This window comes from Passer domesticus, chromosome 6, assembly GCF_036417665.1.
Source record: "Passer domesticus isolate bPasDom1 chromosome 6, bPasDom1.hap1, whole genome shotgun sequence".
Taxonomy (NCBI): domain Eukaryota; kingdom Metazoa; phylum Chordata; class Aves; order Passeriformes; family Passeridae; genus Passer; species Passer domesticus.
The window spans coordinates 23,353,956-23,381,925 of NC_087479.1; the positions used below are offsets into that span (position 1 = coordinate 23,353,956).

The window sequence follows — 27,970 nt, forward strand, 5'->3', positions numbered from 1 at the left end:
CTAAATGTAAGCAAAAGGACTGGGCTGCCAGCTAACCAAGTACAGAAAGAGCAGTCTGAGAGGACACTTAAACAAACTTCATTCACTGTGCAGTTGAATAAAAGCCTATCAATTCTGAATGAAAATCTAGACTGCTTTTCCAGAGAAAGCCACCAACTGGTGCAGATCTGATGTCTTCTCTGCAGAATGCATGTTCTGATTTGACTGAACAGGTGTGAGGTAGCTTCCCAAAGGAATACCTGTCCCAGGTATACTCCAGGTGCAGCAGTAAGAAACTTTTAAAATCTCCTGTGGTTTCATTCTCAGTAAGAGCTGCATGAGCAGTATTTCATTCAGAATGCTGAAATCACGTTTTCCAATGGTCCCAATGCACAGCTAGGCACATTCCTGGTCCTGCTGCCCTCTGTTTCCCATATGCTTCTCCCAGCTGCAGGTAATCAGACCAAGGCAGAAGATAGATGAATAAAACCAGACTCTTCAAAATAGCTTTTTCTTAAAAAACAAGGTTAAGCAGTCAGTTTGGTGTTATCCACAGTCCTATGAGCAGAGTTCCACCAAAAGAAGAAAGGAGGAGGGTAGAATCAGAAGGATCCTTATCCTGGCTCACAGTCCGGGCATTGATGGCTTGACTGGACAGGTTAGAATCGGGGAGCTCCATAGTCATCTGGCATCCTCTCAATATTGTACCTGAGAAAGAAGGAAAACTTATGAAGACAACTTACTCTACTTGCTCCCGTCCCCACTGTGGTGGTGCATCTACCCCCTCTTCTACTCAGGGCTGCACTACCACCTCAGGGACTCCTGCTGGGCCTTGGCTTTTGTGTAATGAGTTAGGTGGTGAAGCATCCCTTGAGCATACCAGGAAGCCTTGCATGACTAAGGTGAGAACAGCACTGACTGTACTGGGAACTCCTGTTGCCGGTCTACGGAGAAGAATGAGATTGCCAGTCATCCTCTGACAATCCCGTCTAAGTCATGGCCTGAGTGGAATGGTACCAATGTTACCAGAGTTTTGGAAACTAGTAGTTACCAATCTGGATTATGGCCAAGACGTAAAATTTATGCCTGTCTAAAAGCAATCTTGTGATCCTATAAGCAGTGGTGTTAAGTGAGGCCCTTAGAGCTTTCCTGGACTGACTGCTGATCAGGTGCTTTCCTGGACTGACTGCTAAGATTGGATGCAGCTGCACCTGGACTCCATCAGGAGTTTGGAAAGCAAGGTGATCCTTACTAAACCTCAATGGGACAGTTGTCCTTTGCACTTCTGGTCTCCATGTACAACATTCTAAAGTGATTTTAAGTCAATTTTCCTTTATATGTTTCATCCATGTAGTAATAGAATGAAACTTGCCATTAAACTCTGTTAAAGTTGCACTGCTACAATCTTATATTAAAAGCTGCTTTTGCTAGTATACCTTTGACAGTGATTTTTCAAGTGGACTAAAGCATTCATTTGTGACACCCATACAGCAACAGGCTTACAGGTAAACTGAATAGTCAACTGCTGCATTTCTATCTGCAGCTCAGATTCCCAGGAAGAAAAATATTACTTTTCTAAGTAAAAAGTCTTCATAAGGTTGCTGTTATGCTTCACCTTAAACTCAGTAATCAGACATCTCAAAACCACCATTTATAGAGAAGGAAAAAACCCTGCAGTTTTGTAAGATCTGTCTTAGGATTTAAGAGCAGATCACCACAAAAAATAAACCTTTAGACACTTAACTTATAATTCACAGAATCATTTAGATTGGAAAAGACCTCCAAGATCACTGAGTCCAGCCTTTGACTGAATATCAGCCTGAGAATTAGACCATTGCACTAAGTGCCATGTATAGTTATTTCCTGAACACCCCTAGGGATGGTGACTCCATCACCCTTGCCAGCTTTTTCCAAAAGTTCATGGCCACAGTGAATAAGAAGAAAAGGTGTTTTGAGAGAAAAATCTTTTGACCCACATTCTAATTACAGATCAGTTAAAACTTTACATATCTATAGCAATCAAGCTCCTAATTTCCAACATGCTGCACTAGTATCCTTGTGAGTTGGTTTGGTTTTTAGTTAAGAAGCAAATTCAGTCTCTTAGCCGAGGGTACATAAAGCTGCCAAATAGAATATGGAACAGGAATGGTTCTTTTCTTCAAGAGCCTGTAGAATGCATTTGCCTGATAGTCCTGCTGCTGCTGGTAAGCAAAACTGATCTGTGGAAACACTGGCCTTAAGGAAACCACTTCTTCAGGTAAAGACAAGTGAACATGTAGACTGCAACGAAAATGGATCTGTGACCAGTCTCTTCCCAGCAGTAGTTGTACTTCAAACACCAGGCCCTTTACTGCAGCCTGCACTACAGACAATGAAGGAGAGAAGGACGTGGTGACACAGTCCCTGTCAGACAAGGATTGCACTGGGCAAGGATTCCTTCCTGTCAGGAGGTCCTTACCTGTGCCTGGAAATATACATTATGGGCACTCCAGGGATTTTTCGTATTCTCCGCTTGAGCTCTTTATCCACTGTGGCCACAATGTAACATTTGTGCTGCAAAAAAACAGAAGGCAAGTCAGATTCAACACCAGTGAGCCCCAGGAAGGAGTCATGGCTGACCAAACGTTCCTGTTCAGTGAGCTCTCTGAATGCAAGGAGGCTGAGAGTCCTTAGCAAGGCATTACCAGCACTTGTACAGAATTCCACAGCAGACTAGTAACATCCTTCTGCCCATCAAAATAGACTCAAGATATCTCTGAAACTCTGTCCACCTTTCAAGCTGACAGCTTTCCCATCCTAATTGCTTCTTGATGCTGTCCTATACAACAAGAACGTTCAGAGAAGATAATACCTTGCATCAAATAAAGTTGTGTTAGAACTGAAAATGCCCCTTGGTAAGATTTTATAGTTACTCTGTGGGAAATTTAAGTCAGTCAGTAATTAGGAGGGTTCAGGAATTTTTACTATGTTAGCAAGGTATAGAAAATGTCAGAAGGGGAATACCTGAGTGACTCTCTGCACCAAGCAGTCATCGGCGTAGGTTCCTTTGTGCATACATGGCAAGCGTTCAAACCGAGGGTCCTTGGCAATTCTGTGGGGACACAAAAAGCAGCATCACAGCAACCAGACCAGAGAGTACAGTAACACAGTATGGAGGAACAGCCCTTTCTGTGATATACAGAACACTGTTCTCAAAACAAGGGATGAAGGGATGGAGTAAATGGTAGACAAAGGTCAACTGAAATGACCTACAAAAAAAACCAAATGCAATTTGTCTAGTTATTATAGGTTAAGTATTTCTTAGTATCAAGTTCAGGACCCTGCAACAACCTAACCACCCTCTAGTGCAGGAACACCAGTCATAGCAAGTGTTTTTCATTTATTTATATCAAAGCATTAAGTTCTAGAAAGAGAGAAGAACACCCTGCACCTACCTTAATGCCACACGGTACTTCTGTCCTAGCTTCTCGATTTCACCCATCACACAATCTGTGATACATGGAATACCTAAATGCAAAAAAAAGAAAAGCAGTATTTATTCCCAGACCCCTAATAATGCCTACATGCCCCAGAAACATCATGGAACTCTACAATGTATTATTTACAGTGACAACTGATAATGTTACAAGGTGATGAAATGTAGAGCCACCAAGTTTAACCACGCCATGGTAATTTTAGATTTTTAAGTTATTAGTACTCTACCTTTGCTGAGATTAGCATTTTAAAACTGTTACTTGACTGAAACCAGAGGCATGGCCAGGGTTACCACAGCTCCATGATTACAGCACATATTCTTTTTGCAAGACTTCTGTTATTCTCAGCCAGTGGCATGAGGCTGACAAAGCACATTATGAGCACACTGGCACTGTGTGGTCTGAAGAAGCTGTGAGTGGTGCAGAAACTCACACTTGGCATAGAGACAGTCCATCATCGACTGCACTAGGTCCAGTTTGGCCTTGATGGAGAAGTTGATGAAGTTAGTGTCAACCAGGATGTGGTAAGGGGGACCCAGCTGTGTATTATATTGGAAGAACAAGCAAGAGGGATGCTGGGGGCTGCCAGGAAGACAAAGAATTCAAATCAGTTAATTGCATTTAACATCACGTCCAATCCTACAACTTGCACAGAATGAAAGAAGGTAATGAGCAGAAAAACCCATCAGACCGCCTGCTGTCTCCCAAGCACAATCCTTCGGTTTGGGGCACCACTTCTTCTGACAGTATGGCTCAGAACCACCCTCAGTTCCAGCCTGCAGCGTGGCCGGCCCTCCCTCCTTCCTGCCCTCCCTCCCCAGTGCCTCGGCAGCACTTACACCTCCCGCTCCTTGATGGCACTCGGGTCCTCCTTCTTCTTCACGGGGGCTTTTGCGCGATCCTTCTCTTTACTGCAAAGAAACACAGGCACCACTGTGGTACAGCGACAAGGAAGAGCTACCGGCGGCGGAGAGACCTGGGCCGGGACCTCCTCCCGAGCGGGACACGAGGACGCTCCAGGGCCCCGCGCGGGCCCGGGCCCAGCCGCAGCCGCACTCACAGGCGCTCGTCCCGGAGGCTGATCATGCGCTTCATGACCGCGTACTTCCGCGCCTTCTTCTGCTTCCCCTGCAAGGACACGGACACACGGCCGCGATGAGCTAAGGAGAGCCCCGGTCCCAGCCGGACCGCCCGCGCCCCGGCCCGCTCCCGGCTCACCATGCTGATCCCGCCGGTCCCGGGCCGCCACCGCCGCGTCCTGGTGCGTCACTGGGCCCGCCCCGGAGCGCGTCATCTCCGGCTGCCGGCGCCGGGCAGCGGCAGCGCGGGGCGGCCACAGCGGCTTGCGCCCGTCCTCGGCGAGCACGGTAACAGCGGTAGCGCGTCCCCTTCCCTCCCCGCCGCCTCGGGTCCCGGCGCGGGGAACGGGCTCCCGGGGCGAGGTTGCTGCAGCCGCAGCCCTGCCGCCGCGCCGTGACGGGCGTCCCGCGGGGCGACGGCCCCGCTGCCGGCCCGGAGCGGCCGCGGTCGGCCTGGCGGAGCCGCGGCGGGATGGCTCCGGCAGGGCCGCGGCGGGGCCGGGGCTCCCGGCGGGCGGGAGGGGCCGGCGCTGCCTGCCCGGCGGCGGCCCCCGGCTCGTCGCTTGGGCTCAGCCTGGCGTGTGCGGGCGCTGCGGGGTACCGGGGCACGCCGGTGGGTGGGGGCGAGCTGGCGCCTGTGCAAGGGCCGTGGAGACTGGGGGCCCCGCCGAGCCCCGCGCTGCTGCGGGCCGCAGGGGGAACGGCCGCGCACCAACCGCCCTCCTGCCCCTCCTCTCTGTTCGGCAGAGCCGGCACGGCGCGGAGAGCTTCACCCCGCTCACCTGAGCTGGCTGGAATGTTGTGGGTTTTTTGAGAGTTAATGTAGTGGTGGTTTTGTCACCTTCTAGCTCCTGAACTTCTTGATGAAAAACAGTGGGTTGTCATTATCTTTTGATCTTACCTATATTTGTGATCAGAAGTCCTAGCGAATGAGCATAATTTTAGCTGTACTTCATGCAGCCATAATGGTGTAGTCTGCAAAATGTCTTTTCTGCACATGCATGGAAATGTTCTCCAAGTTCTCGGGCTGGTCCGGGGCACTTGGTTTTTTGTGCCCTATGCAGGGAAGGGAGAAAGAAAGGTCTTTCTCATGAAAGCTTCTGGGATTAGTGAGATCTTGTAGCTGTTGGTATCTTCCAAATACAACTGGTTTTATCTGGTGTGCTGGTCAGAAAAAGCAGCCAATGAGGAATCACTCGGGATTTTTTTCTCTCACGAGTGGTGACCTCTGTAGAACTGTGACTGATGTTCTGACAATGAGAAAGAAAATGAGACTGGAAGAAAAACTGTGTTTATTAGGAAAACCACAGGGTTTTCCAGGGCTTTCCACCTGAGTGCTCATACCTAGCTTAACTGTTGGTTGAGGAAATGCAGTTGGTAGAGCTCACATGATGCTTTTCAAATGACCCTCAGTGGGTCATTTGGGAAGAGAAATAATTGAGGAAGAAGGGCATGATCTGCTTTCCCCATTGATGTGCAGCACGGCAAGTGGCTGAATTTTGTCCTGGCTCGGGAAGCAGATTTGGTGTCAGGATGAGCTGGCCTGAAAGTTGCCATCTGGCTGGCTTGCTGTGTTTGAGGAGGACAAGAGGAGCTGACAGCGCTGGTGGTGGTTCATTTGCAATGAAAAGGCCTTAGACTTAAGCGGTTGACAAAAGTCTTGTTTGTTTGTTTGTTTTCCTGTTGACACTGTTTTATATAGCTTGTATGTAAATACATATGACAAATCCCATGCCTAATAAGAGAATGACTGTTTTGTGTAGACACTGACCATTGATGCAGCTTTTGTCCTTGACAGCTGATACTGGATCCTGCTTAGTGCTTTTTGTGCTGACTTTTCAGTTTTCTGTGAATGTATTGTAAAGTTAGGTTCTCATGGGCATTCCTGTTTGTTGGTTTGTGCCTGCTTTCCTTTGCATAAGAAAATACTGTTTCTTACAGTATAGAACAGTCATCTGTGCATGGCAAACATGCCATTTGTGGTAGACATTTATGCACATGGATTGAGAGAGATTCTGCACAGAGATAGATGGTTCTCTTATATTGATTGGATGAGGTACTATTAACCTGCAAAAAGGCTTTAAAACAAAATTAAAGGTTTGTTGTTAAGAGAAGAATGGCAATTTATCAGTGCACCAAGTAAAATCAAGAGGCACAGCAGATTTCCTAGGAGCTTAGTACATCTGTTGTGTGTATCATGCCCTAGCTGGTTTTGTAGCTGTAGCCACACGAATCTGCCATTACTGTGTCACAGTTCCTTTTGTGTGTGTTACACTTGTGCTTCCTTCTGGAGCTCTGCACTGTGTTCCTCTGGCTTCAGCAGGGCAGTAACACAAACTAAATGTATTCCCATTACTGAACTTCCTTTCCTTGCTGACTTGAGGAAGCAATGGCACTAATGCAGTTTGTTTTATGATTCCATGCTATCTACCATGATTATGCCAGTACCTCTCCTTGAGTGAAAGGAAGGTGAAGCTTTCAAATCCCCATTTTCCCTGCAGATGGCAGGAGACCATCGCTTGCTCTGTCCTTGGATCAAGATTACTAAGACCTCTTGGATAATTCAGCACCTTTTTCTCCAGCCTAGCTATGATGGCACCTTCTATTGCTGCTTTTCAGAATTCATTTCCCAGATTGTTCCCCAGCAGCTCCTAGCACAGATACTGTTTTAATTCACATCTGCATTCTGTTGAGTGGCAGTGTATCTTGGATACCACCTACTTGCAGCTAGGCTCTTCACCTCGATGTGTTCCAGCTGCAAGAGCACCCTTAAAGCTGCTGGCGGTGAATAAGCTAGAGGGAAGTCGATTGTGTAACAGCCACTTCATCTCTGGTGACCACCCGAGTTGCTGTTTTGTTTACCACATCATGTAGGAAGAATAAAATGACAAGTTGCTGTGCTGATTAATTAACATAACTGAGGCAACTGATGTGTCCAGCAAGTTCAAAAATTCTGCAAACCAGATCGAGAGATTCAGGTTCCAATAGACTTTAAAAAACTGTGACGTTTAAATGATGGACCTTTCTATGCTTGAGAGAGGCTGTGTGACTTGTGGTGTGCCTCACAGAAGGGAAGGAGTTGTGGAGTGAAGCAGAAATAGCTTGAGAAGATGAAGCCACAGAGACAGCTTTGTGGGTTTTTTATGATGTGAACAGACTGGTTCTGGAAGATGGTGGAGGGAGATCTTGTAGATTCCTGATATTGATAAGTTTCTGTGAAATTCCCCAGCTGTGGGGGGAGCAGTCACACACCTTCCACAGACCGGCTAAGTTTCAACCAGACATTTGTAGCACATCTTGGATATGTACTGTGAAATAACTAAAATACCAAGGAAATTGCTAGGTCAGTGGTCCTTAACACAGAGAAATTTTTGATTTTAGAAAGCTGATGCTTTACCTAGGAGGAGAATGAGAGTTTATGCCCTGGAGACTGCTGCAACACTGTTGCAGTGAGCAAAAGTAGAGGAAGGAGGAAAATATATGTGTGGGTGGGACTTTCCTTGAGATGTGGGTGAGGAAAAGATGTGAAAATCTGGCTCTTTCTGCAGTGCAATGAAAAAGCTCTGCACAGGTTTACTGGTTGATTTTCATGTGCATTAGAAACATTAGTAGAAAAGTGTAAAAGCAGCCAGATCTGTATGATTATTGGCATGGAGGGAGATAACAGCCGTCTGAAGAGGAAGGCAGAGGAGGGGGACTAAGGAAGAAGTGACAGCTGAGGTGGTGGCATGGCAGGTGGCAGGAGCACATCACATCCCCAGAAGAGGTGACTATCTTAACAGACTTGTGAGCCTGGCTCTGTTTTTTCCATTCTCACTCCTTTAGGTAATCTGTGCTCTGAATGAGCAGATACTGATTGTGTAGGCTCTGTGGTGTTTCTTCTGGCATGTGTCCTAGTTTTTGTGGGCTGCGTCAATCCTTGCTGTTAAATTTTAATTTTTTTTATCTCAATCCTGACAGTAAACTGTAATTTAGTGAATAGTGCTGCTGAAGCTGAAATCCCTTATAAGGATCTCAGTTTCCTGAATACCTAAAACAATGTTCCTGAATACCAAACCCAAAATCTAGTTTGCTTAGTGGTTCAAGAATTCTGAAAAACTTTCTTTTATTTTGAGGCTTGACTACAAATAGCCCTTTAAATCTGGGCAAAATTGGTTTGAGAGCAGTATTTAGCATTTTGTTGGGTATGAAGACTTGAAGGGCTATCTGATTATAGAATGGTTTGGCTTGGAAGAGACCTTGAAGATCATTTGATTCCAACTCCCCTGACATGGGCAGGGATTCCTTCCACTAGACCAGGTTGTTCAAAGCCCCATGCAACTTGGTTGTGAACTCTTCCAAGGATGAGGCAGCCACAACTTCTCTGGGCAGCCTGATCTTGTTCTTCACTAGTCATATTGAAGAATTTCTTCCTATATCTAATTTCTTATATCTAATCTAAACCTACCCTCTTTCAGTTTGAAGTTCTTCCCTTTGTCCTATCACTGCATGCCCTTGTAAAAAATCCCTCTGATCTTCCAGTACAGTGGGCAGTTCTTCATTTTCTCAGTCCCTGCATTTGTCTTCTGTGACTTGGTTGGTGTGACTGGAGCAATCGTTGGTGAAGACTGAGGGGGAAAAGTTATTGAGTACTTCAGCCTTCTCATTGTCCAGGGTAACCAGGTCTCCTGTTTCCTTCTGGAGAGGGTACATGTTTTCCTTAGACTTTCTTTATCACTAGTGTACCTGTAGAAAGTTTTCATGGCACCCTTGATATCACTGGCAAGGTTTAGCTCTGTCAGGGCTTTAGCTCTTCTAACCTGATCCTTGGCTGCTGAGACAATCTCTGTATTCCTCCTAGGCTATCAGCTCTTGCTTCCATCTCCATGAAACCTGTGGAGGCAAGGATGTGTTTTGTTCCATCTTGAATGTGCTAGTTTCAGGGGATCATATAATGAAATGAGATTGTGACAGATAGAGGTTGAGGATATGGTGAAGCTTTGCACCTCATCAACAGTGGTACTTTTATAGCACCTCTCATGGATTTGATGTCTAGTGATGCTCTTGCATCTTGCACCTCTCATGTGTTTCTGCTTGCTAGATTTATCCACAATGTAGACATCTAACATTTCTCTCTCCTTTTTTTCCTTTTCCAGGAAAGCTAGCAAACTGCAGGCTAAAGGAAACAGCACTGCAGGACAACCCTTTTTCCACAAAGAGGAAGAAACTGCTGTGCTCAAGTCCTTATTTTGCAGCAGTGATTCTGTGATGCAAGTTCCAAGAGTTACTCTTTCTGTGATAATCTTCTCTATGGCCTCTTCTTGCTGATGTCTGTCCCAGTTCTGGGCACAAAGCGGAAGGATGCTGAAGAATGGGTTCCCTCTTTTTGGCTTTTAGAGCATGGGCACTTGTGTAAAGGTATGTGACTGCTCTTTGGTTGGAGGGCTGGACTATGTGCCAAGGCCAGCAAAGGGGATTTGCTGGGCTAGAAAGTCATGGCTATTGTTGGGGGGAAATACCTTGTTTAAGCTTTCTGCATGCTGATGTCCATTATTGCTGCTGTCGAGATGACTGATGAATAACTCCCCTTTTGTGTTTGTTTAAAAAAAAAAGGCAGCTTGAATGCACAATGTAGCTTCTCACTAACTGAATGGTGACATGGTGAGCTATATTGTGTGCATTACTGTATGCCAAATCCTTTGTCTAATTGTCACACGCGTTCCTTGCTGCTGCTCTTGTTCCATCTGTCAGCTGTGTCTTATCAACCCTACAGCATGTTGTTCAGGGTGTGGTATTTTTACTACATGTTTGTTTAGCAGTCTCCTCAGTGAAAACTTAAGTCTAGATTGGTGTCTCTTAAAATTGCTGTAAACTTAATGGTGTACAAACAGAAGATTTTAGCTTTTGTGTTGATCAGTTAGAGTTTCAGCAGAGAGGCTCCACTTTGCAGAAGTGAGAAGGGGACTCTTTTCCAGTTGCATTTGTGTGTTCTGTAGTAGACTTGCAGGGCAAAAATAGATTCACTGCTGCTCTAGAAGGATTTTGTTTGTTCTGAACAAATGGGGATGGTCTTGTCTACAAGTCTTTTATTCTGTAGCTTTTTCTTCCAAGGTTGCTGGCTAAGGTTTGGCTTCTGTCCATTTGGTGGTGCTCTGTAATATATGCTTTTATATCAGAGTAGAAGATAACTTCATGGCTTGCAAGTAGGTGTGACAGTTTAGATGAGTGGCTTTGGCCACTGTTGTTGGAGTTGGTGATCCTGCAAAAAACATCTCCTTCCTGCAGAGCCTTCCCCAGAGCCTGCTCTCACTGTTTTTAGAGGGATGATATGTTGTCCTTCTTATAGATTCCTGAATCTGGGAATCTGTGATGGAGGGAGAACTGTTAATTGTAGCACGTTGTGCTGTTCACATATTTCAATCTTATGGATTGAAATTTAGGGATGACCTTGGAGAGGAAGACAAGTGATCAATAGGCATTTTTTCTGAGGAACCATAGATTAAATTTAGTCCAGTGTATGTGAGGAAGTCACTGGACTGGACTTGGCCTATTTTGTGTTCTAGATGCAGCTGTGATCCTCGGCTGTCTGTCTCACCGAAGGGACCTGATGTTTTACATTATTGGTAAGTGAAGGAAAGGCTGCCACTGTATTTGATGACCTCTTCATAGGCTTTAGAAGGGTTTCTTGAAAGCCTTTGGTTTAATTTTAGTTCAGAGTTTACCTAACAAACATGAAGTTACTGTCACCCCACACTGTGCCCTCCACCTGGCAGACTTGCCTCTCGACCATTCTTCTTGATCCTAAAGTCCTTTCATTGGCCTAATTCCTAAGCCATCCCCTTACTTTTTTTTTTTTTGAGAACTAGTGGAGGGTTGTTGCCTCTGTCATGCTTCTTAATCCAGCCATAATGTGATGTGCAGAAGTTGTCTGGTTATCTGTTTCCCTTAAAGGAATCTCTGTAGTTCTAACTTGCAACTTGAAGGGAATTCCATGTCTCTGTTGGGATGTCTGCAAGCCTTACCTGAGACTCTCTACCACCTTTAACTATTTCCTTTGTTTGCAGTCATTTGCAGAGTTTTAAGAGACTTGATATTTTCTAACCTTACCTGTATCATAACACAAACCATAAATGTCCACACAATAACATCTGCCTTAAATACCTAATTTGCATTTGAGTAGAATACCATTAACAGAAAGGCATCTTTGGCTGATGCAGGGGGGATTTTAGAGCCTGACAGCCACCTCGGCTTCTGCAACCACCCTTTGTTCTCTCCCTGCTGCAGGTGGGATCACAGTATCTGTTGTAGCTTTCTTCTTCACCATTAAGTTCCTCTTTGAGCTTGCCGCACGTATAGTCAGCTTCCTTCAGCATGAGGACCGGGAGCGCCGAGGGGAGCGAACTATTTATGACTACGTGCGAGGCAACTACCTGGATCCCCGGTCCTGCAAAATCTCCTGGGATTGGAAGGACCCCTATGAGGTGGGCCATAGCATGGCCTTCCGAGTGCATGTAAGGCAATATTTTTGTTTCCATGCAGCTTTGTGGGCAGGAACAGAGGTCTGAGTTAGGGGTGGGCTCTTCAAATGGTTTTTGTTGTTGGGGCCAAGCCAGATGTAACAGGCAAGCTATCTGTTTGTGCCTTCTGCTCTGTTACTATGTTGCAAAACTCTGTAAGTGTATATTTGAAGTTTGCACTTTTTGAAATCTAATCTCCCTCTCTTCAGAATCCTCTGAAGAGTCAGAGGAGACCGCATTTGTCCTGACTGCTGCTTCCTTTACTGGGAAGTGAGTAGGCTGAGCCTTGCCTTCAACAAATGTGGTGCTATCTTTTGGTTGTTGCTGAAGTTGAGGGTGTGGGAATGGGCATTTTACCAACCCAAGAGCTGCAAAGCTTCATGGCCACTCCCCATTAACTGCAAAATGGATTGTTATTCTGTTAGACCTGGAAAAGCCTGCCAAGGATTCTTGTTTCCCTCTAATCCCAAAAGGCCGAGTCTAGGGGAAGTAAGCTGAGTGAACACAGAGAGTTTGGAGCTATGTGGAGAAAGTCTGAGCAACTTAAAAGGTTTTGCTGGGCTTATGTGCCTATCTTTCTATCCCACCTTCCCATCCAGGAGGGTATCAAAATAAGAAGATAGGTTCAGCTAGGTTGCCATACCCATCCCTCTTGGGAAGGTCCAGATCCAGGGTGCAGGCAGTGAAAAAAACTGGGGGAAAGGGACTTGTTCTGTTCCTACTATTTAAATTTATTTCCTTCACCTTGCTGACACTCATGAGCTCCAGCCATGTGCCTTTCCACTTCATGCTTGTATGAAATTTGCTTGGCCCTTTATTCATCAACAGTAGCTTTGCATACACTAGTTTCTCCTGATGTCATTCAAGATGCAAACTTCTTGAAGCCCCATGCCCTCACTTATCTTGAAACAGGAAATAATAATTTTTTCCTGACTTCAAGCTGATTGCAGATGGTAAGCAGGCTCTGGCCAACAAGCTGCTGGCTCTTGAAGAGCCATGCATATAGAGTTCCAAGATGTAGTTCTTTCCTTGTAAGGAATTAGTGGTCAAGGTATGTTACCTTCTGAAATTGTCCAGGAGATCACTTTGGTGATTGAGCTGCCTGTGATTTTGTCTAATGTGTGGTTTTCATTTTGATGCTTCTTAACAGTAAAGACTGGGTCAGCTCCTTAGGTCAGCATCTTCCTCACACTGTTTTCTGTAACAAATTGGCAAGAGTTCTTTCAGAGCTTAGCTGTAAAAATGAACAAGATCTGCTTGTTTCTCTGAAAGGGTATGGCTTTACTTTTTTCCTTTTGCTAGTGGGTTCTCATGATTTCTGCTCTAATATTGCACTACAAGTGCAGATGGGAAATGCCTAGAGGCATGTTCTTTTCAGGGCATGCATGTGAACCCCAGCACAAAAGAGAATGGGGCTGTTCAATGCCCACTTGTTCATTTTGGAGAACGCAGTCTGTGTGACAGAGCTATCTACTAATTATTTTTCCTTTTCTGAGCTGAGGTACTTGCCCTTTCCTAAGGCAATTTCTTTTCTCTTTCTCTGTGCGCTGTATGTTTTTGCTGACCTGGACTTCTCTGTTTCCCATGCAGTTATTCTATAAAAATGGGCAACCCTTCCCTGCTCACCGGCCTGTGGGGCTGCGAGTTCACATCTGCCATGTGGAGTTAGCAATTGATATTCCTGTAACCCAGGAAGTTCTTCAAGAGCCCAATTCCAATGTGGTGAAAGTGGCTTTCACTGTGCGCAGGGCTGGGAGATATGAAATCACTGTAAAACTTGGTGGCTTGAATGTGGCCTACAGCCCCTACTACAAGGTTTTTCAGCCAGGTAAGATCTGAGTGGCCCTGTAATGGTTCAAAGTAGATTTGGAGGTATTGGAGGCCCTTAGGTAAATGTGTTTCCAGCTAAAATAGGTAGGTGACAGGGAAAGGGTTACCCTTCACCATTTTCCTCCTGCCATGTGTGGATCCCAGCAACAGACCCATGAGTAAAACATACTTGTGACTACCAGTACATAACAAAACAGAAACTGCTTTACAGAATAAGTCATTAGTGCTACTTAAAATCCCTATCCACTTCTGTCATGTTCTCCATTTTCTAGTAACTTCTTCATAATCCATTTAGTAATCAGAGAGTGCCTTTTGTGAAAGTATTGAGTTATTTGTGTCTGAGTTGGAGTTGCTGTCATAATTTGCCTCTTCTTTTTCTGAATACCCTATTCTGTTATTGTAAGCTTCTGGAGCAGTTGATACCTTTGATTACACACTTTGGTAAAAACATTTCATTTTTATCCATCTAAAATTTGTTTTCTTCTACTTCTGTTTTTTTGACCCCACTTGGCTTCTTTTATGTTTCATGTACATGTCATTGAAAGGACCTCTATTCATTGCTTTGTGAATAGATACAATGCTTGCTAAAATATCCCTTCAGAAAGAAGAAGCTTAGGTTTAACCCAAATAAATTTTGTTTGGTAAGCTGCATTTGCAGGTTTTCTTAGGTGTCAGCTAGCTTATGTTTTGTATGTGCAGTGGGAGCAAGTTCCTGAACAGAAAGTTAGAATGGTGGAAAAGCATTCTTTAGAGGACTAGTGACTTAGTTTGCTTTATTAGCATTAAGTCTCTGATCCAAGGCACACGCTGTGCACTACACCATATACTTTGGTGCTCAGACACTTTGCTTTTGTAATGTAGGGGCATAGAATCTGTTTAGATTTGATCAGTTTTCAAGGGTATTGTGCCACTAGTTCCTTTTACTTTGCTTTTTGTAGCTTCACCTTGGAATTTATTTGACTTTTTGTTGTCTGCTTCAGGAATGGTGGTTCCCTCCAAAACCAAAATTGTCTGCCATTTCTCCACTCTGGTGCTGACCTGTGGGCAGCAGCACACTCTGCAGATAGCTCCTAGAGATGAGTATGACAATCCCACCAGCAATTCTGTGTCATTGATAGATGAGCACAATTACAGCCTCTCCATCCATGAGGTGAGTGCAGCCTCACCCCTTGCTGCTTGACTTCAGGTGAGCTGGAGAGCTCCTTTTATTAATTTGTTTTCTGTTTAGCTGGGGCCTCAAGAAGAAGAGAGCTCTGATGTGGTGTTTGAGAAGTCTGTGGTGTCCAATAGGCAGACTTGTGAGGTGTTCTTCCGACTCACCTTGCACTCAAGGGGGTGTTTCCATGCCTGCATCTCCTACCAGAACCAGCCCATAAGCAATGGTGATTTTGACATCATTGTTCTGAGTGGTGAGTCAAGACCTAATCAGTATTTATTCTCCAGGTGTTCTCTTGCAATGTGCTTTACACACTCATGTAGCAGAGGTATTTGTAGCTTCCCTGCAGGCTGGCCATGCTTACTTGCTAAAGGAAAGCCTATTCATTTTAAAATACTCTGGTAAATTAATTTGCTTCTAACAGGGAAGAGCTCTGGGAACTGATGCTCTCTGATCCATCAACAGATAAAACCAGGTGGTTTTTCCCTATTTCAGGAGGTTTACCCCTGAAATTAGGCAATTTTTATTGCTTGCTGGTAGTTGGCATCTGAGCCAGTCATGTATTGTACGTTAAGTTGTATGGAGGAAGAACACTAGAACACTGCATGTAACCTATGCCAGACTTCAGTGTGGCTGTCAAGTGGCTATACCTTAAGGCTGGTGGTCTGAAAGGGGGGTTCTCTATGCCTATTTTCTTCAACCAGTCACTAACAGACAAACAGCCATTTTTCATCCCACTCCTGGGTTCTGTCTATCTCTTTGACCAGGTTTTTCCTTTGGATGTATAACCTTTTCTTTACAATCAAAGTCACTGATTTGGTCGTGGCCTGTGCATTCTTTTTCATTCTTGTCTCCATCAGGATTTACACAACTCTTTCATATCTATTTCCCTCAGAGAATGAAAAGAACATTGTAGAACGCAATGTGTCCACCTCAGGTGTCAGTATTTATTTTGAAGCTTACCTTTACGATGCTCCTAGTTACACCAACACTCAGTGGCAACTTCCACCAATGCACCTGAGCTCCTCCCAGCGCCGTCCTTCCACTGCCATTGAGGATGAAGATGAAGATTCTCCTTCTGACAGCCAGACCCCCGAGAAAGTGAAGAAGCCTAAAAAAGTGTACTGCTATGTGTCACCTAAGGTAGATATCAGAAAGTTACCACGCTTGAGTGCATGTTTAAAGTATGCTGTAACTGAAGAGCTTCCTTGTGCTCTATATCTTAGCTCCGGATTCAGGTGCCTCAGGTGCCTGTGGTTTAGAAAAAAGTTTGCTTATGGAAAACATGGAGCTTGTGACTGAGAATAATGTTAAACTGAGCCTTGGAAGTTTTAGTAGTGTGTTTTAGAACTTGAAGTTTTAGGATTGTGTTTTTAGATTTTAGGATCTTTCCAGGTCTGATCCAAATCCTACTGGAAATATTCTTGCTGATTGTTCAATAGATATTCTGTTTGCCTTTCCTTTGCTTTTCTCAGGTCAGACCTGCAATTCCTATTCTCAGTTTCTGATACCTGTAAATTTGAACTTAAGACAATCTCACATTCTCAGATTTTATGTCTTTGTCCCGTTTCTGCAATGTTTTGCTGAAAAGAAAAAGGGAAGAAAATGGTCAGAGAACAAAGAGTAAATTTATAAGTAGAAGAGATAGAAGAAACTGAGGGTTCTCTGATAATAAGAATATGTTAACAGTAACTATTTTCCATTATTATTGCCTAAAAGCATTCAGAAACTAGAAAGATAAACAAAATGAATTTAAATGCGTTATTAGATTTAGAGAAATTTTCTATGTCTTCAAATGCATTCTGAAAAATGCAGTGATAAATACCAAAATGAAAGACTAATCCAGGAATTGCTTTCTTGCCAAAGGGAGAAAGAGGGCTGTGAAACAGTTGCAGGATGGAAGGAGCTGCTAGAGATTTCTAAATCTGTGCTGCACATGGCTCTAAGAACTGCCTTTGAGTGCTATGTCCTTGTGAGCTCAGCATCCTTTCCCCCTTGGTGTATTTTTCCATACTCTTTTCTATTGCATCACCTGGTAAAGCAGATTGCTAGAAGTGAGTACTGTTAGAAGCTCCCTTTAGGTGCCAAAGTTGTTAATGCAATTCTTAGGCTTGCACAATTGTATCCCTGGATGCCTCTATGTACAGAAATAGAAGCAGCAGAAATCTGGTACCATGCTGCTGTTTTAAAGAGTTAATGCTCATATTTCGCTTGCCTTGTGGACAATTGCTGATGGTCAATTTTTCCAATCATTGCAGCTAGGAAAGATTTGTTCTGGAAATGGTTTTCTTTTCTTTAAAGATGTTAAAATTTCATCTTAACTTGCTCTCCAGAAGACAGGAATTGTGCAGTTATTCAGTTGTTCGAGCAGAAATACACTGAGAGTAAATTTCTGCAAATCTCATGGATTTAGCAATTGCAAGTGCTTTCTAAAAGATGTTTAAAATGATAATGAAAATTGGGGAGCAGTAGGAGTAGTCCGTTGGTGTGACTTTTGCTAAGACCTTTTTGTCAGTGCATTACAATCTTGTCCTGAATTCAGCTTCTCAAGTGTACTTAAGATTACTTTCCAATTAGTCTGGTGACGTTCTGCTGAGCACAATAGCTTACTGCTGTAAAATCTGTGTCGTGCTGGCATCCCACGTGCGTCATAAATGCACGCGGTGAAGTCTTGCTGACAAGCTTACAGTTCTGTGGAGCTTTAAAGCTTTTCTCTAGTATTGTGCCAAATGCTGCAGAAAACTGTTCCTGGGGTTGAAGGGAGGTCTAGCCTTATAGATCTGTCCTCTGCCCCATGTGTTTCAGGGACAGCCCTTAACAGATGTGTGACATTTAACATTTTCTTTTCCTTGTGGTTACTCAGCAATTCTCAGTGAAAGAATTTTACCTGAAGATCATTCCATGGCGCCTTTTCACCTTTAGAGTGTGTCCTGGCACAAAGGTGAGCCTCTTTCCATGTACCTGTCACTGCACCTCCATGTTCTTAGGTTGTCATCCCTGTCTGTTTTTTCCTTTTGAAGAGAAGGGCTTCCACCCACAAAACAACATTGTGTGGCATAAATTTCAACTCTGCAATTCCCTCTCAGTGCATAAGTTTTGCTAATATTTATGACTAGGTGCCAGTCTTATCACTCCTTCTTGCCTTTTGTCCCAATGCTGGGCAAAAAACTTGATTCCTTTGCATTTTTCTTGACTGTTTTCCTCATAACCTTCCTAAAATGCTGTGATTGTGTCCATTGAAGCCCTCAGAATTGTGTGTGAAGTTTAAAGCAGCTTCCTAAATGAAGTCTGGATGCTTGAAATAGTTTCCTGTTAACTGCATACATGTCAGGGAGCAGAGCAAGTCTTAAAAGCACAGATGGTATTGCTCTGTCTACTGAACATACTGTGCCTTCTGCATGATGGGTTTACCCTTTCTTGCATCTTTTTGCTGCCAGTTTTCATACCTTGGTCCTGATCCTGTGCACAAATTACTGACACTGGTGGTGGATGATGGAATCCAACCCCCTGTGGAGCTCAGCTGCAAGGAGAGGAACATCTTGGCAGCCACTTTCATTCGCTCTCTGCATAAAAACATAGGTAAAGGGACAGTGAGGTGGGTACAGTAGTCAGGAAGTTAGCACTTGGGTCTGCTAGTTTCCCTGGGGAATAAAGATTGCTGGCACTGAATGACTTCTGATGAGAACTCTGGTTCCTGGAGTATCATGCTCTGTTCCTATTGGTGCTTCCAGTGAATGTACTTCATCACAGCAGCTGTTCCTTTTCAGCTTGGCTTCTCTGTCAGGCTCTTTGAAAGTGCACCTGTGAGTATGAATACCAGCAAGATTAATTGCAAAACTACCTTGAAAGTTCTGTCTCCAAACCTTGCTGTGGTAAATGCACTTTTGGGCAGTAAAGCTGATGTGTGCAGTTAATCTTAGGAATGCTCTGTAGATGTTTGAGGTGTTGACATCTCAGGCCTCACCCAAGTTGTCACTCTTCTCAGGAGGCTCTGAAACCTTCCAAGACAAAGTGAACTTCTTTCAGCGAGAGCTCCGTCAGGTGCATATGAAGAGGCCTCATTCGAAGGTCACGCTGAAGGTCAGCCGCCACTGCCTGCTGGAGTCGGTGAGTGAAGGAGTCATTTCACCTTAGCCCAGTGCTCCTCCGTCCTTCTTATTCTGCTCAGTGCCTAAAGAAGTCCAGACTGGAATGTGCTAGGGCAGCCGTGCTAAAAGTGGATAGTCCCTCTGTTTCAAAGCAGATGCCAGCAGGCAGCTTTAGAAGGAGTAGATAAACATAGGAAAGGACTGCTCAGGGAGGTTGTGGAGTCACCATCCCTGGAAGTGTTCAAGAAATGCCTGGATGTAGCACTTAGTGCCATGGTTTAGTTGACAATGTAGGGACCAGTCAAAGGTTAGAATTTATGATCTTAGAGATTTTTTTCAACTTGTGTGATTCTGTGGTTCTGTAAAAGGATTCATAGCCTGCAAAAGCAGGAAATCTACTGATGCTACTCTGTCCCTACTTTACATTGGAACTTGAGGCCTGGAGAGAGACTGTCTACTTGGACTAGATATGGGAGCAGAACATAGAGCTCCTGAGTCTTTATGTACTGTTTTTCTGGCACAGAGCCATTCAGCAAGATAAACTGTCAAGTCAGATGTTCTGAGCTGTATGCAATGAAACTCCTGCATCAACAGGCTACTAGTAGTGGTTCACAGTGATGATGAAATATTCTGTAAGTCCCTTAATGAAATCTTCACCATGTCTGACCTGAACGGTAGTGTTTCCAAAATAGAGCTTAGTCATTCATATAATGCAGTTCTTAAGTGACATTCTAAATACTTTGTATGCTAAGGGGGCAGTTGTCCTGACTTATTGTTTCCCCTGTGTCTCACAACAGTAATGTTGCAAAGATGGAAAGAACACTTCTGAGGAAAACAGGAGTGGCTGGGATTTCCCTTGAATTTGTGTTTCAGAATATTTTCTGCATGTACCAGCTTGCAGTGTTTATGAGATTATGTTTCAGTTAATAGCTTGGACAAAATTACTTCATTTCTAAACAGTATTTCCATGACTACTTTTTCCTGTTATTTTGGAAATTCTTGCACTGTCTTGAGCATTGTTGCAGTCTAGTAAGATAAAATAAATCTAGTGCCATAATGCTGCTGCTGATGATAATATAAGCTCTAGTGACCAAGGTTGATAGGCACAATGAATGTGCTTAGTCCGGAGGTGTGAGTAGCAGGATGCTCTAACCTGTTTCAGGATAAAACGAAGCCAAAACTACCTGTATGACTGAAGACTACCATGTAGCTTTTTAAATTTTCTTTAACTGGAGTCCAAAATCAGGGCACTGGAAATTTTAGACACTTGGGGTATTTTATTACTTTTTTGCATCGTGACTTGCTGTAAGTATGAACTCAGTAATTCTCTTCAAGCTATTTTGTAGTGCTCTTTGAAACATTCCTATTTTAAATCTAATTCGTGGGCTGAAAGTGCTTTACAGAAATTGCTCCTTCCCACAGGCATTTTAATACTTCAAACAATACTTTACTGCAGCCTTGAGAGTGATATTTCTGTGCTAAGACCTCACACTGGTTTTAAGATGAGCTGTATTTTATGTGGGTAACGTGTCTCATAACAGAAAATGAGGAATTGGCTTCTGTGGCTTTGTCAGATAAGAATTAGACCTTAGATGTTTCTAGTTTTTACTTGTGTACTTTCAAGTGCTAGGCTGTTGGGGTTTTGTGTTTGCCTATTCACAGGTACAGGACTGCATATTGGGAATGGGGTGCCAAGCAGTAATGGCTGTTGCTATTTTCTTCTTCTGTTTTTCAGTCATTTAAAGCAACACGAAATTTTTCTGTTTCTGACTGGAGCAAAAACTTTGAAGTGATTTTCCAGGATGAAGAAGGCGAGTTATCCTGTGAATATACATACAGAGAAAGCAAAAGGAAAGATGGTGGAGTAGTTTCCATCTGAAATTCTGGTTTCTTGTAGTGTATCCCTTCTTTTGTGGCTTTCCAGCCCTTTGATTTTCTCACAGATCTTAGTGAATTATCCTGCTGGTGCTATTCTAGAGCTACTTCACATAGGGACCTGAAGCCTTATATAAATCTTGCCCCTCTAGCCCTAAAAAAAACCCCAAACAAAAAAAACAGCTAGGAGTAGGTTTGGGAGAAGATCCTATAGTTTTGCAGTCCCTGCCTACTGCCACGTTGCTACAGAGCTGTTCATTGTGATGAACTCTTGTGTTGGGTAATACTGAGCAGCATGCATGAAACTCTTGAACTGATGACCCAGTTTGGATGACCAAGCTTGTTTTATTTTGTAGCTCTGGACTGGGGAGGCCCTCGCAGAGAGTGGTTTGAGCTCATTTGCAAGGCATTATTTGATACCACCAATCAGCTGTTTACCCGCTTTAGTGATAACAACCAGGCCTTGGTGAGTCTGTAGTTCCTATGGTGAATGCACAGAAATGTGATCTTTGATGTTTAAACAGTGCTGCTGTTAAGTGGTGTGCTACCTTACTCTTCTTTAGATTGCCTTCATAGTCACTTTCAGTGCCTTTCTGAAAGCTTTGCTTAATGATCTTAACCCATTGGAGCATCAAAGAACTGGCTGGATGAGCAGTAAAGGGTGGCAAGTCAGCAAGGAAGGCTGGATTTTTGGGCAAGAGGAGGTGACATGAAAGTGTTTAGAGGTTTTGTTGGTCTGAATATTTCAGAATCCATTTCTGCTCTCATACAGCTTCTTTCCCATGCATGTGAAACATTTCATGTTCTTTCTACACAGGCTTAGGCATTTTATTTCTATTGCTTGTCTTTGAGGACATTACACTAAAGCTCCTTGGCCAGCTTGAGAGATTTAGTGAGTTGAAATGGTCCCATATTTGCTATTTGTGCTAGTCAGTCAGGTAGTTGGATATTTCATTTTGCTTCTTCTTTGCAGGTGCATCCAAACCCAGGGCGTCCCACATATTTACGGCTCAAAGTCTATGAGTTTGCAGGCCGCCTGGTGGGAAAGTGTCTCTATGAATCTTCTCTGGGAGGGGCTTACAAACAGCTGGTCCGAGCTCGCTTCACTCGATCCTTCCTGGCTCAGATCATAGGACTTCGTATGCATTACAAGGTAAAGCTGCCCAGCCCTGGCTGAAGCCTGTGTTAGTGTGGGGAGAAGTTGAGTGTTGGTGTAGTGGCAGATCCAGAATTCTGGCTAATAATGTAAGGGGTTTTTTTGTTCTTCCTTCTATGTCCCTGCTTTCTTATTCTTTCACACAGTATTTTGAAACGGATGACCCAGAATTCTATAAATCCAAAGTGTGCTTCATACTGAACAATGATGTGAGTGAGATGGATCTGGTCTTTGCTGAAGAGAAGTATAGCAAAACAGGACAACTGGAGAAGGTGAGGGGAGCAGTTCCTGAAAGTGGGAAAGTTTAACCCCTACTGCCTGCAGCAGTGGGGACTGAGAACTCTGCCCCAGAAAATTGAGCTTACTCTGGGAAGTAACTCCTTTCTCGGTTTTTTTGTGGATGGGAGTTCAGCTTTGGGGAATGCTACTGGTCACACTCATGTCAAGTGTTCTGTTTTCAGATGGTAGAACTAGTGGCAGGAGGGGCTCAAGTACCAGTGACCAACGAAAACAAAATCTTGTACCTAAATCTGCTTGCCCAGTACAGGCTGGCGAATCAGGTTAGAGAGGAGGTGGATCACTTCCTGAAAGGTAACATGCTGCCTGCTCCCTGCTCCTCTCTGCCTTTATGTCCCAGGGCATACCACATGCTGCTCTTCTCTTCCAGGTCTTAATGAATTAGTTCCTGAGAACCTCCTGGCTATTTTTGATGAGAATGAGCTTGAGGTAATTGCTGCCTCCCTAAGCAGCTCTACATTTACTTCCTCTCCTATCTGACAAATGGAGTGCTTTCTGGATATGGGAAAAAGCTAAAATGTTTCTTGTCTGAGCACTTTATACATCTGCAATTTGCACAATAGCTGTTGCCTTGTTTCCTGGGCTTCTGACTTTCTGACTGCAGTCTCTTACCTTTCAGCTGCTTATGTGTGGTACTGGAGATATCAGTGTCTGTGACTTCAAGGCACATGCTGTAGTGGTAGGAGGATCTTGGCACTTCCGTGAGAAGGTAAATGAAAGGGTTTCTCCTTCCTGCTTGTCAAAACCAGTTATTCCAAATACAGCAGAATTGGTTGGAATTTAGTTTTTCAGAAGGACAAACTGAAAAATTCAGGGGTCAGGTAGGACTGTACACATTTTAATATATTGTTTTGCTCTAGAGAGATCCCTTCTGACTGACTAGAGCTGATGCTTAAATCAGATTCCAGGAAGTAAAAGTTGTCACAGTGGTCTCTTTAAAAAAATCCACCACAGCTCTAATTAAGAACAGTTCAGCAGGGAGTCAGGAGGAGTTGGTGGGAATTATTGCTACTGAAGATGTTCACAGTGATATACTTATCTCTAAGAGATGCTTCAAAAACATGCTTGCAGCCCACATGTAGTGTTTGGAGTTCAGTGCTGTGGTACTACTGATGTAGTAGCCTAAATTTGTACCCCCTAATGGTTTTCATCCCTTTCTGCATTTCCCAGTGGGAGGAGTATGGGAATAGTAGCAGCTTTGTTTAGAAAAATAATAGAAGCTGCCAAAACACCCCAGACGAAAACATATAGAAACTTGTATTTTCAACCTGTAAACACTGGGATGGTTCCACTTGCCTGCAGACGTACCAGATGATGCGAAAAACTAAGAAATTAACATAGTGCAAGAAGGAAGTGCACTTTCTGCATTGTAAACCTACCTCACTGCCTATGCAGATATTTCTAAAAATAAAATCTCTGTGGGGAGAGCAGAAGAAGCCTTTCTGCTTTAAGGGAAAGGATTGGTGGGAGATAGTAGTGTGGGACATCTCTTAGCTGATTAGGAGCTATGTAATACTTGCCTCTATGTGTCACCCTGTTAAAACAAATCAAGTCTAACTGTTAATAGAACACTTGCTTGTGACTGCAGTTGACTGATATTCTTGTAAGTTGCTGCTGCGCTTGCTTGATTTCCTTGGCTGACCTCTCTACCTTTCCTGGTTTGTAACAGGTCATGAGGTGGTTTTGGACTGTGGTTTCCAGTTTCACACAGGAGGAGCTGGCCAGGCTTTTGCAGTTCACTACTGGTTCCTCCCAGCTGCCCCCAGGAGGGTTTGCTGCGCTCTGTCCATCTTTCCAGATCATTGCAGCTCCGACTCACAGTACCTTGCCGACAGCCCACACTTGGCGAGTATCCTGGGGTGGTAGGACTTTCTTCCTTGTGCTTTTGGGAATGACACCAGCCAGTTGTGGTGGGCAAACAGTGTAATGTGTGTGATGCTTGTGTCAATCCATCTAAAGGCAGCTAATGGGGATGGTTCCCTCTCAGACCTAGTTTGAATGGAATTTTTCTTTTTTTTTTTACAGTTTTAACCAGCTGTGCCTCCCTACTTATGACTCCTATGAAGAAGTGCACAAGATGCTGCAGCTAGCTATCAGCGAGGGTTGTGAGGGATTTGGCATGCTGTGATTTCCCCTTCCCAGGGGACCATTTAGCCTCTCAGCTCTTTGTGGCAAGACCCAAGCTCAATCCTCTGCTTGTTCTCCTTCCCTTCACTTGGGCAGTGGAGGCAGAGCAAAAACTCCATGTAAAGGAATTTGTCATCCAGAAGATGTCATGTGGCCTTTCTGTATCCCAAATATGTCATCAAGAGCTCATTTTTTCCCTTTTCCTCATTCTCCCTTTGGTTCAATGTGAAAAAGCAAAAGGACTGGTGCATTTGTCAAGGAGATATTGCACGCACCCTGTATTCCCATCCTTCTGTGAGAAGATGAAGTTCATAAGCAGAAGTTACATTGAGGAGCAGGGGATCTGCTGAGCTGCCTCTACCGTAGCTCTCTAGGAGGAAGAGGGAAGACCAGCATGGAGCTCTGCTGGAAGCCTTGGTTCATAGGAAGTCTTAATAACTTCCTTTACCCTGGCTCAACTCCCCCAGTGATGCTCCCTGATATCTCACTATGATTCATGAGGGGAATAGAGTTGTCCATCCTTTCAGCACCTGATCCCGAAGGGTTTCTGGTTCTCCTTCTCCATCTTGCTCTGGATGCTGTTGTTGCCTGTGCCACAGAGAAAAAAGGGCAGTATCCACTGGAGGGAGTAACCCAAAGAGGAAAACAATCCAATCGGAGCACAAGTGCTGGCCCTGACAGTGATCCTGTACTACCTCCGCCAGGGCCCGGCAGCAGAAGCACCCTTCTCCAGCAGTGGCTGGTAATTAGCTTCTGCAAACTAACTGGAAGAGGAGTTTCTCCTCCATTGAATGTTTCTGACAGTTGATGTTGCACAGGAAGCTATTCCATGCCCTTGCCTTCTTTTCCCTTCCTCAGGAGAGAGAGTATGGGCATGAGTGTGATCCCTCAATGCTGAGCACCAATGCCTATCCCAAATTCACCTTCAGGGTATGTATGTTATGTGCTAACAGTGACAGATCAATAAGCAGCTACAGTGTGCACTGTGCTTGCATTTGTTGTTGGGATGATGGTACTGGGCAGAACATGGTACCTCCACCCCAGCATCCCACAGGATCTTGGCTTCTACCTCTATCATGCAGCAGCCTGAGGCTTCTCTTTCTCTATTGCATTTCAGGCAGAGTGTCCAGGGAGTTGTTGGTGCCTGGAGAGCAGCTAGATTTCTGCCCTTCCAACCTTCTTACCATTTTTCTTCATCTTTCCTTTCCACATATTCCATTCGGTGCTGTTAGCTTTCCAGCACAATATGTTAACTAGAATTTCACTTAAGTGGTCACTCAGCAGCTTGCACCCACCATTGTCTGGCTTGTGGGGAAAGGAGTGGGTAGACCAGAATGAGAAGTAAGCTTATGATAGGGTTCTGTTGTAGTTGGTAATCCATTCAGCCCTTCCCAGGGAGGTAAAGGGAAGGGGAATCTGGGAACCTTGATGAGTTCTTCAGTGAAGCAAAATTCAAGATCTTTGCTTTCTACAGTCTACAAGTAAGTCAAAGGCATGCAGGAGTAATAGTGGGAGAAATGCATTGCTACTACCTGCAATGTAAGCTTTCACTTGATTATGGAATTGCTGGATTTCTTCCAGAATGGATTCTCAGACTGGCATCCCTGAGCTAATTTTAGAACACTGTATTGGATAAAATGTCACATCATCCTCTTCAGTCCCCTTCTGCTGTCCTCAGGCTGATCTGGTCAGACTTGAGCACAGTAAGGATATTTTAAGTTAACTGTGTGTGCTTTTCAAATATAGTTTAGTTGAATTGACTGGGAATTTGTGGGAAATATTCTACATCTATAAAATGTTTTTAAGGAAGCACCTTAGTCATTCTTGGGCCAAGTGTGATACTTCTTTACAGAAAAAAAAGCCATTTTGGTGCCAAAAAGCAGTCAGCTGAACATTGAGACTACTCAGGGGGATTTCTTTGCCTTGTGAATTCATTCCCTCACTGGCACCCAGGTGCTGCGAGGCTGCCAGCTTGATAGTTGCCACTGTTGTGCCCTTGACAGATCACATTAGTAGTGGCTGTTCTCCCTTCTTTAGTGCAGGCTGCATTCTGCAAGGTTCTGACCTTCTTTGGGTGGAGGGTATGGTACCATTTTATTTATACTGCAGGTGGCTTCCATGGTCAGTAGAGTTACAGCTCCTGTGTTCACCATGCCACCGCTTCAGTGCTTTCCCCAGGGACTGAGAGGAGGTGGTGGTGCTCAGCTTAATTCCAGCTTGTTGGGAGGCATGGCTTGGTGTTTTTTCCACATTGTAGCCTCACCTGGTTGAGGATGTTTTCAGTACTGTAGCTATGGGCCAGCTCTGACAGTGACATCTCCCTCAGGAATTTTCTCCCTTCTCTTGAGCTGGCCTTTTTTTATTCTGAGGATGCTGACCACTGAGTGGACTTCTGCTGGAAAGAGCTCCTAAATGCTTCTCATTTCATTGCAGCCAGCACCCAACACTTCCCAGCAGCTGTGAAGATGCCAAGGACTTCCTTCTTAACACAAGTGCAGTCAGAACTGAGATGGGTACTGTTAGTCAACTAAGCCCATCCCCTCTGTTTGCACAGGTCTCTAGGCTGTCCCCATGTTCCTGAGTTTCACCACAATACTTCTAAACTTATCTCTAGCTTTACACCCTTTCCCAGTACAGTCACTTTTAATGCTGCCCTTAGTGCTGCAATGGGGATGTGCTTTGGTCACCTATACTGTATGTTACTTCTGGCAGAGGCTCATTACTTCCCTTTTTTTTTCTCCTTATTTATTGCCACTTAATAGAGGCTCTTCTGTAGAAATCATTAGGATCCTGATACCACCTTAGACAGGTTCCGTGTTTCCTGAAGCTGCTTTGAGGTGCAGGGGGCCTGGCTTCAGCCTGCACCTGCAGGCCATGTTGCATGAAAACCAGGAGCTGTCGATGATACAGGTCAAATCCTACTTCCCTCTGGTGAATTTCTGGCAGAGTTCAGCCAAAATTTGGAAGCCTGTGGTTGTAGTAGCTGATTTTGTAAATAGTTTGTATAATAAATAAAATATTTTAAAAATTATGTCTTCTCAGTTCAGCATTCTTTCTGGGCTTTACAGAGGGAATCACACTGGTGCTGTCTGTGGGCAAGGGGCCTCTCCAGGTGTTCAGATGTCCAGCAGAAGTCTGGTGCAGGGGGGAGGGTATGGTTCTCCACCTGCAGCCTTTCAGGATGACTGACTGAAGCCAGCACCTGTGAGCTTTTGGGAAGAGGCAGGACTCTGGGCTGGGGCTTGCAGGCTACTGCGAGGCCTCACTGCAGGTAGGCTGGAAAATGCTGTGAAGCAGCTAGTAATGCTAGAAAGAATTTAAAGGACTCTTTTGTGTAAATTAATAATGCAGTTGGTGCAATCACTTTTCCATCTCATTGTATATTACCTGACTCTGAGCTTCAGGTACTTGAAG

General features: G+C 44.3%; 2 protein-coding genes across 7 annotated transcripts; one reads left to right on the forward strand and one right to left on the reverse strand.

Moving 5' to 3' along the window:
* Positions 1-62: 62 nt before the first annotated feature.
* FCF1 (FCF1 rRNA-processing protein) lies at positions 63-4,754 on the reverse strand. The gene is made up of 8 exons (XM_064423851.1): positions 4,671-4,754; positions 4,513-4,580; positions 4,292-4,363; positions 3,886-4,034; positions 3,414-3,486; positions 2,983-3,070; positions 2,438-2,532; positions 63-687 (listed from the first exon to the last, which is right to left on the reverse strand). The coding sequence occupies exons 1-8, from the start codon at positions 4,671-4,673 to the stop codon at positions 639-641; spliced, it is 597 nt and encodes a 198-aa protein (XP_064279921.1). The 5' UTR covers positions 4,674-4,754; the 3' UTR covers positions 63-638.
* On the forward strand, positions 4,684-27,587 carry AREL1 (apoptosis resistant E3 ubiquitin protein ligase 1). 6 transcript variants are annotated; one of them, XM_064423850.1, is made up of 20 exons: positions 4,684-4,819; positions 9,667-9,928; positions 11,074-11,133; positions 11,795-11,991; positions 13,618-13,855; positions 14,838-15,007; positions 15,086-15,266; positions 15,909-16,156; positions 17,877-17,954; positions 18,451-18,592; positions 18,999-19,120; positions 20,837-20,912; positions 21,333-21,442; positions 21,950-22,129; positions 22,279-22,404; positions 22,594-22,723; positions 22,800-22,858; positions 23,049-23,138; positions 24,099-24,274; positions 24,455-27,587. In XM_064423850.1, exons 2-20 carry the CDS (start codon positions 9,838-9,840, stop codon positions 24,555-24,557), a joined length of 2,577 nt encoding a protein of 858 aa, XP_064279920.1. In that variant the 5' UTR covers positions 4,684-4,819; positions 9,667-9,837; the 3' UTR covers positions 24,558-27,587. The 6 variants fall into 6 exon arrangements, with proteins under 6 accessions (XP_064279920.1, XP_064279915.1, XP_064279919.1 ...); XM_064423845.1 differs by having other exon boundaries at positions 4,685-4,819; positions 11,795-12,021; XM_064423849.1 differs by having other exon boundaries at positions 4,808-4,828; positions 11,795-12,021.
* Positions 27,588-27,970: the final 383 nt, after the last annotated feature.